Source organism: Microcaecilia unicolor, chromosome 7, assembly GCF_901765095.1.
Source record: "Microcaecilia unicolor chromosome 7, aMicUni1.1, whole genome shotgun sequence".
Taxonomy (NCBI): domain Eukaryota; kingdom Metazoa; phylum Chordata; class Amphibia; order Gymnophiona; family Siphonopidae; genus Microcaecilia; species Microcaecilia unicolor.
In genome coordinates, this window is record NC_044037.1 from 200,766,972 (window position 1) to 200,784,084 (window position 17,113).

The 17,113-nt window shown below is 42.4% G+C and overlaps 1 protein-coding gene across 1 annotated transcript in view; it reads left to right on the plus strand.

Annotated features, from left to right (window-relative positions):
• DNAH7 (dynein axonemal heavy chain 7) overlaps positions 1-17,113 on the plus strand; it is a 525,690-nt gene that overhangs the window by 476,097 nt on the left and 32,480 nt on the right. Inside the window, 1 exon segment of the mRNA XM_030210108.1 lies at positions 9,684-9,866. Coding sequence (XP_030065968.1) covers positions 9,684-9,866 — 183 coding nt within the window.

Genomic DNA, 17,113 nt, shown 5'->3' on the forward strand with positions numbered 1-17,113 from the left:
GGCTGTTATTCTCCACTATTGTTTTGCTCCTGCTGACCTCGGTCATGGGGATTTTAGTATGTGGCCGTTAATGCCGAAAATAGAAAAATCATCCATTTTCCAGCCGTGGCAAAAAGTGGCCTAAGCACATGGAAAATACCTGCATAAGGGTGTGCAAAGGCCACTTTTTGCCGCAGCTTTGTAAAAGGTCCCCTTAAGAAATAGACAAAATGTAATGGAAAAATGATACATAACACTTTATTTATTCATTGTAGAAGCCAAAAAACATCAGCCTGAGAAAATCAATATATCCAGTGGAAAACACAAATGTTATGCTGGATCCATTTTTTAACCATCCAGTGCCAGTCTTACATAGTTCCAGAGAAACATCTAAATTGTGCTAGGATCATAAAAGGTGTATCCACTGAGCATGGTGACCACAAGGATGTAGAAAAAAGAGTTTTAAAAAGGGACATGTGGAGGGATATTTTTGAAAGGGACGTCTTCGTTTCAATTTGGACGTCCTTGCAAAACGTCCCGATCCAGGGGCCGGGAAACCCATATTTTCAAAACAAGATGGTCGTCCATCTTTTATTTGGAAAATACCGTCAGGGACGTCCAAATCCTTAAATTTGGTTGTCCTTAGAGATGGATGTCCCTAGACATGGCTGTTTATGATTTTTGGTGATTTTCAAAACCAAGGACGTCCATCTCAGAAATGACCAAATGCAAGCCATTTGGTCATGGGAGGAGCCAGCATTTGTAGTGCACTGGTCCCCCTCACATGCCAGGACACCAACTGGGCACCCTAGGGGGCACTGCAGTGGACTTCATAAATTGCTCCCAGGTACATAGCTCCCTTACCTTGTGTGCTGAGCCCCCCAAACCTCCCCAAAACTCACTACCCACACCTGTACATCACTACCACCTCCACTCTCTATTTCAGTCGATAACACCCTCATCCTCCCCGCCTCATCTGCCCGCAACATCGGAGTCATCTTCGACTCCTCCCTCTCCTTCTCTGCCCATATCCAGCAGACAGCCAAGACCTGTCACTTCTTTCTCTATAACATCAGCAAAATTCGCCCTTTCCTCTCTGAGCACACCACCCGAACTCTCATCCACTCTCTCATTACCTCTCGCCTTGACTACTGCAACCTACTCCTCACTGACCTCCCACTTAACCATTTATCCCCCCTTCAATCCATTCAGAACTCTGCTGCGTGTCTTATCTTCCGCCTAGACCGATATGCTCATATCACCCCTCTCCTCAAGTCACTTCACTGGCTTCCGATCAGGTACCGCATACAGTTCAAGCTTCTCCTACTAACCTACAAATGCACTCAATCTGCAGCCCCTCACTACCTCTCTACCCTCATCTCCCCTTATGCTCCTACCCGTAACCTCCGCTCACAGGACAAATCTCTCCTCTCAGTACCTTTCTCCACCACCGCCAACTCCAGACTCCGCCCTTTCTGCCTCGCCTCACCCTATGCTTGGAATAAACTCCCTGAGCCCATACGCCAAGCCCCCTCCCTACCCATCTTCAAATCCTTGCTCAAAGCCCACCTCTTCAATGTCGCTTTCGGCACCTAACCATTGTACCTCTATCCAGGAAATCTAGACTGCCTCAATCTTGATTGACTGCACGTTTTGTCCTTTAGATTGTAAGCTCCTTTGAGCAGGGACTGTCCTTCTTTGTTAATTGTACAGCGCTGCGCAACCCTGGTAGCGCTTTAGAAATGTTAAATAGTAGTAGTAGTACTTATGGGTGAAGGGGGGCACCTAGATGTGGGTACAGCGGGTTTCCGGTGGGTTTTGTAGGGCTCGCTGTTTCCTCCACAAACGTAACAGGTAGGGGGAGAATGGGCCTGGGTTCACCTGTCTGAAGTGCACTCACCCACTAAAACTGCTCCAGGGATCTGCATGTGCTGTGATGGACCTGAGTATGACATTTGAGGCTGGCACGACATATTTTGAAAGATGTTTTATGAGGGTGGGACGGGTTAGTGAGCACAGGGGGAGTAACTGGAGGTCATCCCCAATTCTCTCCGGTGGTCATCTGGTCAGTTCGGGCACCTTTTTGTGCCTTAGCTGTAAGAAAAACAGGTCCAGGTGAAAATGTCCAAGTGTTCATCAGGGACGTCCTTGTTTTTCTCGATTATGGGTCAAGGACATCCAAGTGTTAGGCACGCCCAAGTCCCACCTTTGCTATGCCTCCGACACGCCCCCTTGAACTTTGGCCATCCCTGCGATGGAGTGCAGTTGGGGATGTCCAAAATCGGCTTTCGATTATACCGATTTGGGCGTCCTTCTCTTTCGAAAATGAGCCCAAAAGTCAAAAATAGAAATAAATCAACTAAAGCAGCAGAAAAGGACAGTGGAATTGCAGAAACTATAAAAAAAAAAGTGCTCTGAATAAAAGATTTAAAAAATATATTTTTATTAAGTGGAGAAACACACATTACAGAAATCAGAAACACAAAATGCTTGCAAGGTTTGTTCGATGTACTTACATTCTTATATAGTCATACACATCGCTTAATAGCAAGATTCTCCTTTAGCAGCCTTAGCTTTACCAAGTTTACAATCACGTCTACTACTACTACTACTACTACTTAACATTTCTAGAGCGCTACTAGGGTTACACAGCGCTGTACAATTTAACAGAGAAGGACAGTCCCTGCTCAAAGGAGCTTACAATCTAACGAACAAAATGTCAAGTTGGGGCACTCTAGATTTCCTGAATAGAGGTATGGTGGTTAGGTGCTGAAGGCGACATTGAAGAGGTGGGCTTTGAGCAAGGATTTGAAGATGGGCAGGGAGGGGGCCTGGCGAATGGGCTTAGGGAGTTTATTCCAAGCATGGGGTGAGGCGAGGCAGAAAGGGCGGAGCCTGGAGTTGGCGGTGGTATAGAAGGGTACTGAAAGGAGGGATTTATCTTGAGAGCGGAGGTTACGGATAGGAACGTAGGGGGAGATGAGGGTAGAGAGGTAGGGAGGGACAGTCTCCTGTCTCCCGCACATGGCGTTTCCCCATCTTTTTCCTTTATCCCATATCCCATGTATTCCCCTTGTTAATCCTCCCCCTTCCCTTCCCTCCCCTCCCTTCCCCCCTCCTCTTCCCCCCCCCCCCCCGAATAAAAGATTTTTACTTAAAACAGCAAGCCAGCTGAAAAATTACATAAAACAGGGTTCTTCTGTGTTTTTAGGTAGATGTTTTTCCATATGTCCAGAGTTTGAATAACTAGTTAATGTGCGCCTGGAGCAGGCCAGAGTGCCAAAACATGACAGCCTTATTGTGATTTGAACATCAACTAGACTCTTGGTATAATTTGATGCAGCTCATTTCTCATCACGCTGTGTATTTTATATTGTTATTGTTTTAATTAATGATATAATTAAAGGTTTTCAATTATTACTAGCCTGTTATTCCTCCGCTTTTTTATTTGATTTCTACTATTGTGGTTGGATGTGTCTGTTTTTGCAGTGACTTATCTATTTAGGGCCCTGTAAGCCATGCTGTAGGCATGCATACATCTTAGCATGTGCTAATGATAGAGACACCCATAGGAATATAATGGATGTCTCTATCATTAGTACACAGTAAAAAGTGTGCGTGCCTACAGTGAGGCTTAGTAAACAGGGCCCTTAGTCAATAAAAAGGTATATATGACTTACCTGTTGATCTTTATTTCTACATATCTTAGGGCCCAAAATATTAAAATGAACCAGAGGCAATGAAAGTACCACAACCCAAGAAACATCCCTCAAATAATGACAGATTGGTGAAAGCCAGAAAATTCTTACTGATCGAGGACTCCATGAACAGAGACATTAACTTAGGAACACAGTTCAGGGGTTCCAACCTAGTGAAATGTCTTCCAGGATCTTCAGCTACAAGATGTAGTAGTAGTAGTAAGATGTACAGACCAAATACTGAAAGTGATCTGAGAAGATAGCAAGGCTTCAAACGCTGATGTTGTAATTCACCTGGGGACAAATGACCTTGCCAACAATAGCAAGTTTACAGCACAGAGAGCATTCCAGAAGCTTGGGGAGGGACTGAAATCTTTGGTTCGAACTGTAGCTTTTTCTGAAGTAATTTCTATGTGGGGGAAGGGAAAGGAAAGACTACGCAAAACAGTGGAATTAAATAAGTGGCTTGAGTCTTGGTGTAAAGAAGAAGGTTTTAGATACATGGGAGCATGGGGTAATAGGTGGAAAAATAACAGGATGTACTGCAATGATGGGCTACATCTTTCGGTGATGGGAAAAAGGATCCTTGGGGAGAAATTCAGACAGTATGCTTCTAGACATTTAAACTAGAGGTTGGGGATGACAAAAGGAAACAAGGGATGTCAGAAAGTCACCCCCAGAATAAACATGATGGCAGAGGGAAAGGTCATGTAAATATAGAAAAACACCTAAACTCACTAAGCACATGGAAAGCAATGAGCACAAATGCTTGTAGTCTATGTAAAAAGGTTCAAGACTTGCAAGCCCTGATGTTTGAAGAAAACTTGGATATAGTTGCTATTACAGATATGTGGTTCAACAATTCCCATGAATGGGATGTGACCATACCGGGCTATAATCTTTTTAGGAAGGATAGAGAGGGCCAAAGAGGTGGAGGAGTGGCGCTGTATGTGAGAGACAATATCAGAGAAGCTGAAATGCGGGGAACCTGGGGAAAGGAAGAAGCTTTATGGATCGTCCTGGAAAGAGAAGACTGAACCTGTATCCACACGGGGGTTATCTACAGACCTCCTGCGCAAACGGAGAAGTTAGACAAGGATCTGATAGAAGATATTCAAAAGATTGTTATGAAAGAGGAGGTGCTACTGTTGGGAGATTTCAATTTGTCTGACGTGGATTGGAAGTCCCATCTGCAGAATCGGAAAGAAGTAGGGAGGTTGTGTACGCCTGTTAAAATGCCTTGCTCAGACAAATGGTGACGGAACCCACGAGGGAAGGGTCGATGCTGGATCTAGTGCTCACGAATGGAGGAAGTGTTTCCAATATCCAGGTGGGTGCCCACCTACGTAATAGTGATCATCACACCATATGGTTTGATATAAGGGCGAAGGCGGAGTGTGGACGCACAAAACTCTACTGGATTTTAGGCGTACTGATTTTGATAAAATGGGGGAATACCTGAAGAAGGAGCTGTTGGTGTGGGAAGGCATAGGAGATGTGGAAAAATAGTGGTCCAAGCTAAAGGCTGCTATAAATATGGCGACTAATCTTTATGCGAGGAAAGTAAACAAAAACAAGAGAAGCAGGAAGCCTATATGGGTCTCCAAACAAGTAGCTGAAAAAATAAGAGCAAAAGAGGCTTTGTTCAAGAAATACAAAAGAACACAACGAGAGGATCACAGAAAAGATTATTGGATTAAATTCAAAGAAGCGAAGAGGGAAATATGGCTAGCGAAAGCGCGAGCAGAAGAAAAAATGGCTAAAGATGTAAAGAGAGGTGACAAGACCTTTTTCAGATATATTGGAGAAAGGAGAAAAGATAGGAATGGATTTGCGAGACTGAAAGATAATGAGAATGGCTATGTGGAGAGTGATGAAGATAAAGCGAACGTGCTAAACAGTTATTTCTCTTTGGTGTTTGTGGAGGAAAATTCTGGAGAAGGACCGCAGTTGGCTGCCAAGGGAACATCTGGGAATGGAATGGATACTGCGTCATTTATGGAAGAAAGAGTTTTTAAACAGCTTGACAATCTGAAGGTGGACAAAGGTATGGGGCCGGATGGGATACTGAAGGAGCTCAGAGAGGTCCTGGCGGGACCTCTTAAAGATTTATTTAATAGATCTTTAGAGGCGGGAGAGGTACCGCGAGATTGGAGACGAGCAGATATGGTCCCTCTCCACAAAAGTGGAGACAGGGAAGAAGTGGGAAACTACAGACCGGTAAGTCTCACGTTGGTGGTAGGAAAAATAATGGCGTCGCTGCTGAAAGAAAGGATAGTTAACTTTCTAGAAGCCAAGACAACATGGCTTTACCAAAGGAAAATCCTGCCAAACGAATCTTATTGACTTCTTTGACTGGGTGACAGGATAAAAGACATGCGCTAGATGTAATCTACTTGGATTTCAGCAAAGCCTTTGATACAGTCCCCCACAGAAGTCTCGTGAATAAGCTGAAAGGGTTGAACTTAGGACTGAAAGTAGTGAACTGGATAGGAAACTGGTTGACCGCCAGATGGCAGAGAGTGGTGGTAAATGGAATCCGCTCGGAAGAAAGGAAGGTGAGCAGTGGAGTTCCTCAGGGGTCGGTGCTGGGGCCTATTCTGTTTAATATATTTGTGGGAGATATTGCTGCAGGGTTGGAAGGAAAGGTCTGCCTTTTTGCGGATGACACGAAAATAGCCAACAGAGTGGATACCCTGGAGGAAGTAGAAATGATGAGAAGGGATCTCCGAACGTTAGAAGAATAGTCGAGGGTCTGGCAGTTAAAATTTAATTGCTATAATAACTTAGAAAAATGAATCAAACAATAAACAATGACTACCTACAATCATTATCCCTCACAGCGTGAAAAGTGTTTAAATGTGCTCAGTCCATACCCATTCCAACCATTATATCCCAAAAGGAATATGTGGTGGAATTACAGATGGAACTATCATAGCACATTAGGTGTTCCGCCTCCTTATGAAATGTATGTACATACATCTAAGCCAACCATAGCTTTTATGATATAAATCTATTATGTTCAAATACTTGAGCACCTGTGTACTGCAGTTATAAATTCGTATATATACACCTTCAGTAGTATAACTCCACAATACTATAAAGTATATAAGATGTCATAATTGCACAATTCTACAAAATTTAACTGTTGCTAATTTTCAAGTATAGAACAAAGGGAAGTACGTTGTAACAAGTGCTACAAATTGTATGAATTCCCACATTTGCATATGCTGTAAATGATATTACAAACACAAGAACTAATGCATATGGTAATCACTTCCCTTTAGGATATGGCGTGCTTGTGCTTCATAAAAACCGCTCATAGTCTATTCATCCTAAACATGTCCATTCATCCTAGCCATTCTCTCCAACTCGGTGAAGGTTCCCTTTGACTCTGGCTGAGTTTCGCGTAGTGTCGTCAGAAAGGGAAACTGCAAACAAAATGTTCAAAATCTAGCGAGTATTTGTTTGACTTAGGAAGTTTACTTAAGTTCTTCTAGTTTTATATCACTTAGTTAAAATTTAATGCCAAGAAGTGTAGAGTGATGCACTTGGGGTGCAGAAACCCAAAAGAGAGATACCGGATAGGAGGAGAGAAATTAGTAAGCGACTCAGGAGAGAGACCTTGGGGTGTTGGTGTCTGAGGATCTAAAGGTGAAGAAACAATGCGACAAGATGATGGCCATGGCCAGAAGGATGCTAGGCTGCATAGATAGGGGTATAACCAGCAGAAGAAAGGAGGTGTTGATGCCCCTCTACAAATCGTTGGTGAGGCCCCACTTGGAGTATTGAGTTCAGTTTTGGAGGCCGTATCTTGCTAAAGATGAAAAAAGACTGGAAGCAGTGCAAAGAAAAGCTACAAAAATGGTATGGGATTTGCATTGCAGACTGTATGAGGAGATACTTGTTGACTTGAACATGTATACCTTGGAGGAAAGGAGAAACAGGAGTGACATGATACAGATCTTCAAATATTTGAAAGGTGTTAATCTGCAAACAAACCTTTTTTGGAGACAGGAAGGCGGTAGAACTAGAGGACATGAAATGAGGTTGAAAGGGGGCAGACTCAGGAGTAATGTCAGGAAGTATTTTTTCACAGAGAGGGTGGTGGATATTTGGAATGCCCTCCCGCGGGAGGTGGTGGAGATGAAAACGGTAATGGAATTCAAACATGCGTGGGATAAACACAAAGGAATCCTGTTTATAAGAAATGGATCAGCGAAATCTTAGAGGAGATTACGTGGCGATGCCGGTAATTGGGAAGCAAAACCGGTGCTGGGCAGACTTCTACAGTCTACGCTCTGATCATGACTGACTAGATATAGATGGGCTGGAGTGTAAATTTTAAGGGGTTTCGACAATAGCTTCAGAACTTAGTACAAGAAAGTGCTGGGCAGACTTCTACGGTCTGTGCCCTGAGAATGGCAAGGACAAATCAAACTCAAGTATAAAGTATCACATAACATGTAAAATGAGTTTGTCTTGTTGGGCAGACTGGATGGACCGTACAGGTCTTTATCTGCCGTCATTTACTATGTTACTATGTTGCTATGTAGTAGATGTCAGCCATCAAACTTATACGCATATAAGGGCACTTTTAATAAAATGAATTTAAAAAATGGGTTTAGCACATTTTAAAAAGGGGCATTCCTGTGCACTAAACCCATACTTAATACATTAATTCTGCATTATCCAGATAGCGTTCAGTAATCAGAAAGTGTCTATGACACACCACCTCCAAAAAATATTAAAAAAAAAAACAGTGCATGGGTAGTGCATGGAAAAGGGGAGATTGCCACAAAACACTTTAATGCATTTTGTGGCAAATGCTTTCTCATGCATTAAGGATCCTTTTAACTATGTGGCAGTAAGCCCAACATGGGCTTACCACTCGCTAAACAGGAAGTACCATCGGGCTACCGCAGCAGCCTGGTGGTACTTCCCACCCTAGCATACCGTCATATCCAGCACTACAAAATTATTTTTATTTTTGTAGCGGCAGAGTGTACCTGGCAGTAATCGGACAGTGCCATGCGCTGCTCAGTCACCGCTGGGTTAGTGCGGGAGCCCTGAGGTGGCAGTAAGGGCTCCCTTCCGAAATGGCCACGCAGCAAGTACTTTACTTGCCATGAAGCCATTTCCTGCAGGAAAGAGAGACTTCCCTTTTACCTGCTGAGGTAAAAGGGGGGCCTTGGTCCGAGTGAGAAACACAGGGCCGCTGAGATCTTAGCCGGGCCCGGGGCAGGGCCACTGCTGCCACCGCCCCTCCCCCCAGATTCTTGCCACCCACACCCCCAGATCGTCGCCGCTGCTGCCCCCTCTCCCCAGGATCGCCGCTGCAATTGAGATACCTTGGGGCTGGCGGGCATCCTGAGGCCCCGCCAGCAGAAGAATCCCGCGCTCCTCTTCACTCCATGCCTGCCCTGCCCCTGCGGCTGCTTTTCTCTCTTGTTGCGCATGCTCGGTTTCAAAACCGAGCGTGCACCTCAGGGGAAATGCAGCCACTCGGCATGGCAGTAAAGGCGAGTGAAGAGCAGCGCTGGAAGGGAGCCTGGCACCGGAGTTCTCTCTCCTGCTCCTGTCAGGACATGATCACTCGGGGCCTGTCAGGAGCAGGAGAGAGAGAAACCCTGGCGCCCTGCCCCCCTTGGAGGCCTGGCCCAGGGAGTTTTGCTCCCCCTGCTCCTCCCCTCTCGGCGGCCCTGGAGAAACATGCACTGATGCCAGCACTGGCTCCCTTTTGCAGCAGCTTGGAAAAAAGGGGCTCTAAGTGCACATTAGGACTTAACAGCCTTTACTAAAAGGGCCCCATATTTAGAAGCATGCAGGTAGAAAATGTTTCTTTTATTTTGTTTTGTTCCATTATTTCCATTTCATTTCATGTTACTGCATTATCCTCAAAAATTCACACCCCTAATATATAGTATATTGAATATTTTGTGGCTGGATATGTTGCTAAACATTAACTTAGTTGACCAAGTCATATGTACTAATTCTATGTTTTAGGATCTTCCATATGATGCTGTGCGTTACATGACTGGCGAGTGTAATTATGGTGGAAGGGTTACTGATGACTGGGACCGACGTACACTCCGCACCATTTTAAACAAATTCTATACCCCCGAAATTACAAATCCAGACTACAAATTTGACTCCAGTGGCATTTATTTTGCTCCCCCTGAAGGAGATGTAAGTAATTATTTTTTTGAAAGAACAAAACCATAAGGCATTTTTCAGAGCAATATTCATGGGTAGAAGGCTTTTTATCTGCATAAATTAGTTGCCTGAAAATTGCCTTACCTTTGTGTGAATTAAGTTATGTTCTTATTCTACAACGCGTGTTCTTTTACTCACATTTCATGAAGATGTTCCCAGGAACTGAGGCAGAGTGAGAATTGAAACACACATTCTTCTGCGTATTCACATTGTTTTAGGTGTAAACAGTATTCGAACAAAAAAGAGTTTACAAGTGTTTACAAGTGTGTTTTTCTTAGGCAATTTCTGAAGTAAAAGTGCAAGTGCATTTTTACTTTGAAAATGAATGGAAAGTACATGGGTAAAAGTACCTCCAGATCTCACAGCTATGCAGGCAGTATGACAGTTTCCCCATAGTATAGTACTTCTGAATGTCTTTTCATAGAAGAAACTTTCCCGGCACTGGCCTTAGTTCACCACTTAACATCAACACACATACATTCATTTAAGTTTTGATTTTTATACCATTCATTTTCTAAAATTTTACTATGTGTTTTTGCCTCCAACGCAATCTTTTTTTCAACGTCCCTCTTTGCCTTCCTTAGCACTTTGCATTTGACTTGACATTCCTTATCCTGTTTCTTCTTCTTCTTATTATTATTATTATTAATAAGCTTCCTTGCACCTACTGCTACTCTATTTTCCACTCTGCATATATTCCCGGAGTTGGTACTCTCCTCTCCAGAACCTGTAAGCCACATTGAGCCTACTGCTATGCGGGAAAATGTGGGATACAAATGTAATAAATAATGAGGGATCCTCTGTGTTCATCCAAAGCTATTTTGAAGTCTCCACCACTTTCCTTGGGAGGACATTTAGTACATTTAAAACAAATAGGAGAACATTTTTCTTCACTCAATGCATAACTAAACTCTGGAATTCGTTGCCGGAGAACGTGGTGAAGGCGGTTAGCTTGGCAGAGTTTTAAAAAGGTTTGGACGGTTTCCTAAAGGACAAGTCCATAGACCGCTACTAAATGGACTTGGGAAAAATCCACAATTTCGGGAATAACATCTATAGAATGTTTGTACGTTTGGGAAGCTTGTCAGGTGCCCTTGAGGATACTGGGCTCGATGGGCCTTTGGTCTTTTCCCAGTGTGGCATTACTTAAGTACTTATGACATACCAAGCATCAACCACCCTTGCCATGAAAAAGAATTTTCTGACATTACTCCTAAGTCTACCACCCCGCAACCTCGGAAAATGTTGTAGCTAAAGGGCAGTACATAATACTGAAGATGTTATTTCCCTATTACAAATCAGAGATACTATCTGTGATGTGGATATACCTCAATTTGGGTTTAAGATTCCTTCATATCCAGAACATAGCCAGCCTCTGTTCAAAAGGAAATGACTAAGGTGCCTAGGAAATCCATCTTGAACTTTTTCTGTATGAAAAAGTTCACGGCCTTTAAGTATAGGATGGTAGTGAATGAAAATTTTATTTAATGCATTTAGTCTTTTGCACATGTTAAAAAAGGTTATTAAAAAGATTGTGTGAAATGGACTGAAAAAATGCATGAAAATTAGAAATAAAAGACTTTAGGCACCAAATTTACACCTGCTGAAACTTGGTGTAAATGCTGGCATCTAAGTTAGTTGCACTGAGGCAGGATTCTATAACTACGCACACAACTTGTCGGAATGCCACTAATTTACCCATGGCCACACCCACTTTTCAGTTACATGCTGGAAGAATTAGGCGCCATATCTTATAAAATAGTGCACAGCCAGATGTGCATGCAAATTGTAATGATTGCCAATTCAATAACTGGTAGTTAGCACCCAATTATTGATAGTTAACGGCTCAATATCAATTAATTTGTATATGCATCATGGGCGCATGTACAAATTTAAGTATGCAAATCTAGGCGCCAGGTATAGAATCTGAGGGATAATGTCCAAGGTCTGATGCCTGAAGCCATGAGAATCCCTTTTGCTGGCATCACATTACTTGTTTGTGTGTGTGTTGTACTACAGTCATTAGGGAACACTCATTCTAGTGAAGCAATCTCACTTTGTTGTTGCATTCTGTAACCAGAAACATACAGCATATCCAGTATATGGGTGATCTTATAATAGGTCACCTATAAAAGAAGGCCAGGTTGGTGCCTATTTCCAGCCTATTTTATAAAGGCACATAGGCAACTTCCTGTCTTTAAAAAATACTACAGACAAAGCAGAAGCCATTTTTGGCTGGATTGGAGCTGTAGACATATATAGGAGTAAATGTTTACATGTAAAATACATGTATTTATGCATATTTTATGAAGAACACAAGAACATTATATTCCTATGGGTGTCTATCGTTAGTGCGCGCTAATAAGTTTGCACGCCTACAGCGCGGCTTAATAAACAGAGTCCATAGAGACCATGAGAAAAATGTTACCACAGCAACTTCAGAGAATTAAACACTGTCTTTTGCAGTACACTTTGGAGCCTCCTTACTAAAGTGCATTAGATTTTGCACTTAAAAGCACTTCAAAATGCCCATTAGCATGTGGTACACAGGATGAGGTTAGCAAAGAGGTACTTAGCACCTCCTACTTGGAAGGCAATAAGTGGCCTTGTGTGCATTAGCATGTGCTATGCGCAGCTTGCTAACTGTAAAAGGCCTTCCTTTATCACCCAGGCTCCACCCACTGGCAGAAAAAGCATGATGCACATTTTAATGCACAGTATCTGCAAAAGTACCACAAAGCACATTAACACAGTTGTACACTATCAGCTACCATGCATTAACCTCCAAATTCTATATATAGCGCCTTAATTTCTGCGTGGAAATCGAAGCATATTCTACAACAAGGGGCGGAACTTAATTGGTTTACTAGCTAATCAGCACTGTTGGATGTTAACAAGCAATCATCAGCACTAATTGGCGTTAAATTTACATGCAGAATTCACTAAAGGTATTCAGTAAAGTGATATGTGTAAATTCCAAGTTGCATAGTTGAAAAGGGGGAGTGGTTATAGATGTGGAATGGGCAGGTGATGCATGTTTCAAAAATCTATGCACATTATTGTAGAATACAGCCGCTCTCCCCTGGATTCTATATAGCACGCCTGGAGTTATGCACGATTCTGTGTGTAAGTCTAGGTGTATTCTATAACTGCGTGAGTAGATTGTTTTAACAGCGCTTAACAGCAATAACGAGCACTAATTGGCAAAAATTAGAATTTATGCACATACATTGCTAAGCGTATTCTGTAATGTACTGCATGTAAATTCTAATGTGTGCAGGCAAAAAGGGGCATGGTTATAGGTGGGGAAATGGGTGTTTTATGGGCATTCCAAAATCTATATGCAGTGTTATAAAATATGGGCCAGTGCACATAAATTTACGTGCAGGGATTTACGCCAGCTTTTCCTAGATTTGATCACATGAACTATGCCTAAGTGTATTCTAAACACTGTATGTAGATTTACGTGCAGTATTTAGAATACGCATAGGCATGATTGCCTAACCCGCATTAATATAGAAACGGGTCCTTTGTGCCTAATTTAGGGTCGGAATTTAGGCCAAGTAAAATATGGCCTAAATGGACGCAACCAAATTTGGTCACATGGAGAGGCACTCGCAGTCGGCGTATTCTATACACCACGTGGAAATTTAAGCAGATTCTAAAATGTAGGCGTACTTTAGAGAATACACCTAGGTGTATTTTGTTACCTTGCGGGTTTTTCAGGCACTATATATAGAATCTAACCCTAAGTGCTTAACATACTTTTAGTAAAAAGGCCCCTTTATCATTCATTAGTCTCCATGTGAGTCCATAAAGTCAAATAAGATTAAATAATTCTCTGTTCTCTTTTCTATATGGTAAAATTTACAACTGTGTGTCCCAAAGCACTGGTTGTTGGAAGGAATGATTTTTATGTTTAAGGGTCAATTTTTCCTTCAGATACATTGGACTTCTATGGCACCTACTGAAGCCAATCTTTACGTAGCAGCCTTTGAAGATCATTTTTTATATTTCTCTGAGTAGTTTAGGCACACTATGTTGTGGCACCATTAATATTAATTACATATTCTTTCTTTGGCAATCTTCTTATGAATCACTCAAGGCATGTGTGGTTTGGTTGAATTCTGTTCACCATTTAAAGTTCACATCTGATATGCAGAAAATTGCTTTTCTGGACATTTATGTCTATAAAGATAATCAGAGATTTTTTTTAAACCATGCAATTTTTATTGAAAGCAACCAGAAAAGACAACGGCAAAAGGTAACAATGAATGCAACCAAAGAAACCATAAACAGGAACAGTATACTACTACTCTTTTATGCTTTACCTAGTTCCAATACAGTCACCCATCCATGTGCCCAATCAAAAACAGAACTAACATCCACAATATTTTAATAGGAAAAGAACCCAATGCAACCCCACATGTAAAGACAAGGAACCAAAATAAACCAGAATTAAACATTCCTTTACCTCCCAAACCCCCCTCCCCCATCCCCTCAGCTAGGTACCCCCACCTCTTACAAGTTCCCACAAATGCTCCCCACCAAAATCCCAATCTAACCCCACAATCAAATTAGACTTCACTGAACTAACCCCCTCCCCGTCAGCAAATGGTACAGGTTCATGCAAAACTAATGAAAAATGAGCACCAATTGCTCACAGGCCCCTCTGCCCATAGCACCTACACCCAAGTACCTTCCCACAACCCTTTAGACCCTTTCAAATCAGCTGACGACTTCTTATGCACATGTAGCTCATCAACTGCCCATTTTAAGTGAGTCACGGATGGACCCTCTGACAACTTCCAGCATCTAGCAATAGTCATCTTCGCAGCCAGGATTAGTTTGGGAGCTGGGATGTTGATGAGTAATCCTACCCCAGATCCAAACCCAACAATGAATATGTTCGGTCCCCCACTCAATTCTCTCCCCTGTCCACTGAAAAAAAAATCGCTTCCAAATAGTCTGCCAGAAATTCTGTATTAAAGGACAAACCACCATATATGCTCCAAAGAACCAACCCCCCCATAGCCTCTCCAAAATAGACCCCCCTTCCCATCTCCAGCCCTAGCCTCTCTCTCTCTGATGTCAAGTAAGATCTGAACACCAAGCTAAATTGCAATTGTCTATGATTGATTATGTTTATGCTTATTTTAAAATTTCATATACAACCAAGCTTACACAAATCATGGCGGTTAACAATTAAAGGGGTCCTTTTGCAAAGACGTGCTAGCATTTTTAATGCACTCTAAAAATAAGCGTGCACTAAACGCTAGAGATGCCCATATGTTCCTATGAGCGTCTCTAGTGTGTAGTGCACGCTAATCATTAGTGCACACTAAAAACGCTAGTGCGCCTTTGTAGAAGACCCCCATAATAAAAATACATATCATATAGCAGTGGAGAGAGTGGGGAACCTTGCTACCGGATTTCTTCTCACTGGATTCCAGTGAGAAGAAACATTATTTTTCCCCTTGACACATTAAGATCTGTTTCTCAGGAATTGCTCAAACCAATGCAAAACTGTCCCAGCTATTCCCAACTCACACAACTTGAGCAATAATAAAGAATGATTTATTGCGTCAAAAGCCATAGATATACTGAACTGCAGCAAGACAGTTTGTTGGCCCTTGCTCAGGGCCTGTTTGACTTGAGATGTGAGGGTTTAAGAGTAGAGTTTCAGTACTATGCCATGGCCTAAAACCATGTTGATTTTTGTGCAAGATGTTATAAGTTTCTAAGAAATACTTTAATTGCTCATTAACCAGAAACTCAAACAGTTTAGCCATCTAGGGGATACTGGCAACCAGATGGTAGTTGTGCACCACTGTCAGATCAGCACGCAGAGCAGGGGCGTAGCCAGACACCAATGTTTGGGTGGGCCTGGGCCCAAGATGGGTGGGCAGAAGAACCCCGCCTCATCCCACAGATGATGTGATCCCTCCTCTCACCTGCATGCCATATGGTCTCTCAAGTATCCTCCCTCTTCTGAATACCTTTTAAATAGCAGATTTTCACCGGCAACGGGCAGCAACTAATACACACTGCTGATGTTGGCTCCATACCCTTCCCTCTGATGCAACTTCCTGTTTCCGCATAGGCGGGAATACATCAAAGCGAAGGCTATGGGGCCGGTGCGAGCAGTATGCATCAGTCACTGCTCACTGCAGGCGAAGATCTGCTATTTACAAGGTATGCAGGAGGGACAGTTGTTTCGATTTTTCGGCTGGTGGGGCTTGGGGATCCCTGCCAGCCACATTATAGCTATGCTGGTACTGGGTGGGCCTGAGCTCAAAGTGGGTGTTGGCTACGCCACTGACGCAGAGATTTGGGAAAAGGAGTTAATATAATATCTGATAAATTTTCCAAATACCTTCCTGATTGCAGTGTAAAATTCACAGACTCATGGGGTCTTTTACAAAGGCGTGTTAACGTTTGTAGTGTGCACTAAATGCTAGAGATGCCCATAGGAATATATGTGTGCCTCTTTTCCCCCATGACTCCCAATGTGTCTGTAACACATGAACCTTTGGCTGTATTTTCCTTCTGAATCACCTAACCAGCAATTGATTTGATACTGTAGAGTCTGACAAACTGACTTTCAAATAAAAGACAGGAGAAAGTGGTCTGACTATATTAAAGGTTCCCAGTTTTGGTGACTGACATTATACGATGATTCTGATTAGGTCAGAAAATCCAATTTATGCCCTTTTTCACGTGTTGGAAGTCAAATCTAAGGTGTTCAAAAATTGCATAAACTGGGTCACACAAACATCAGTATTGTCTTGTAGATGTAAACAGAGGTCACCTAAGACTATTAAGTCAGTAAAAAATGTACAATAGTGTGATAAAGTCTCAACTTCTGCTGAATGGAATGCCAACTCTTTGGAGGTCTATAAATCAATACCAGTGCCATCAATACCCCCTTCCATAAACTAATATACCATAATTTCTAAACCATCTTCATAGATCTGGTTCACTAATCTAATATTTAAAAAAATCTTTAAAAACCAAAGCAAGACCCTTTCCCTTCCTGTCTTGCCTAGGGCAATTAATGGCTTTATAACCAGGTGGACAAATAGTTTAAATATATGGGGAATTAGCATCAGGGATCCAAGTTTCAGTAATAAAAATTAAACCTGAAGGAGAGTCTCCTATAAAATTTCTACACATGCCTTCCCACATACTGATCTAGCATTAAAATACAAACATTCAGT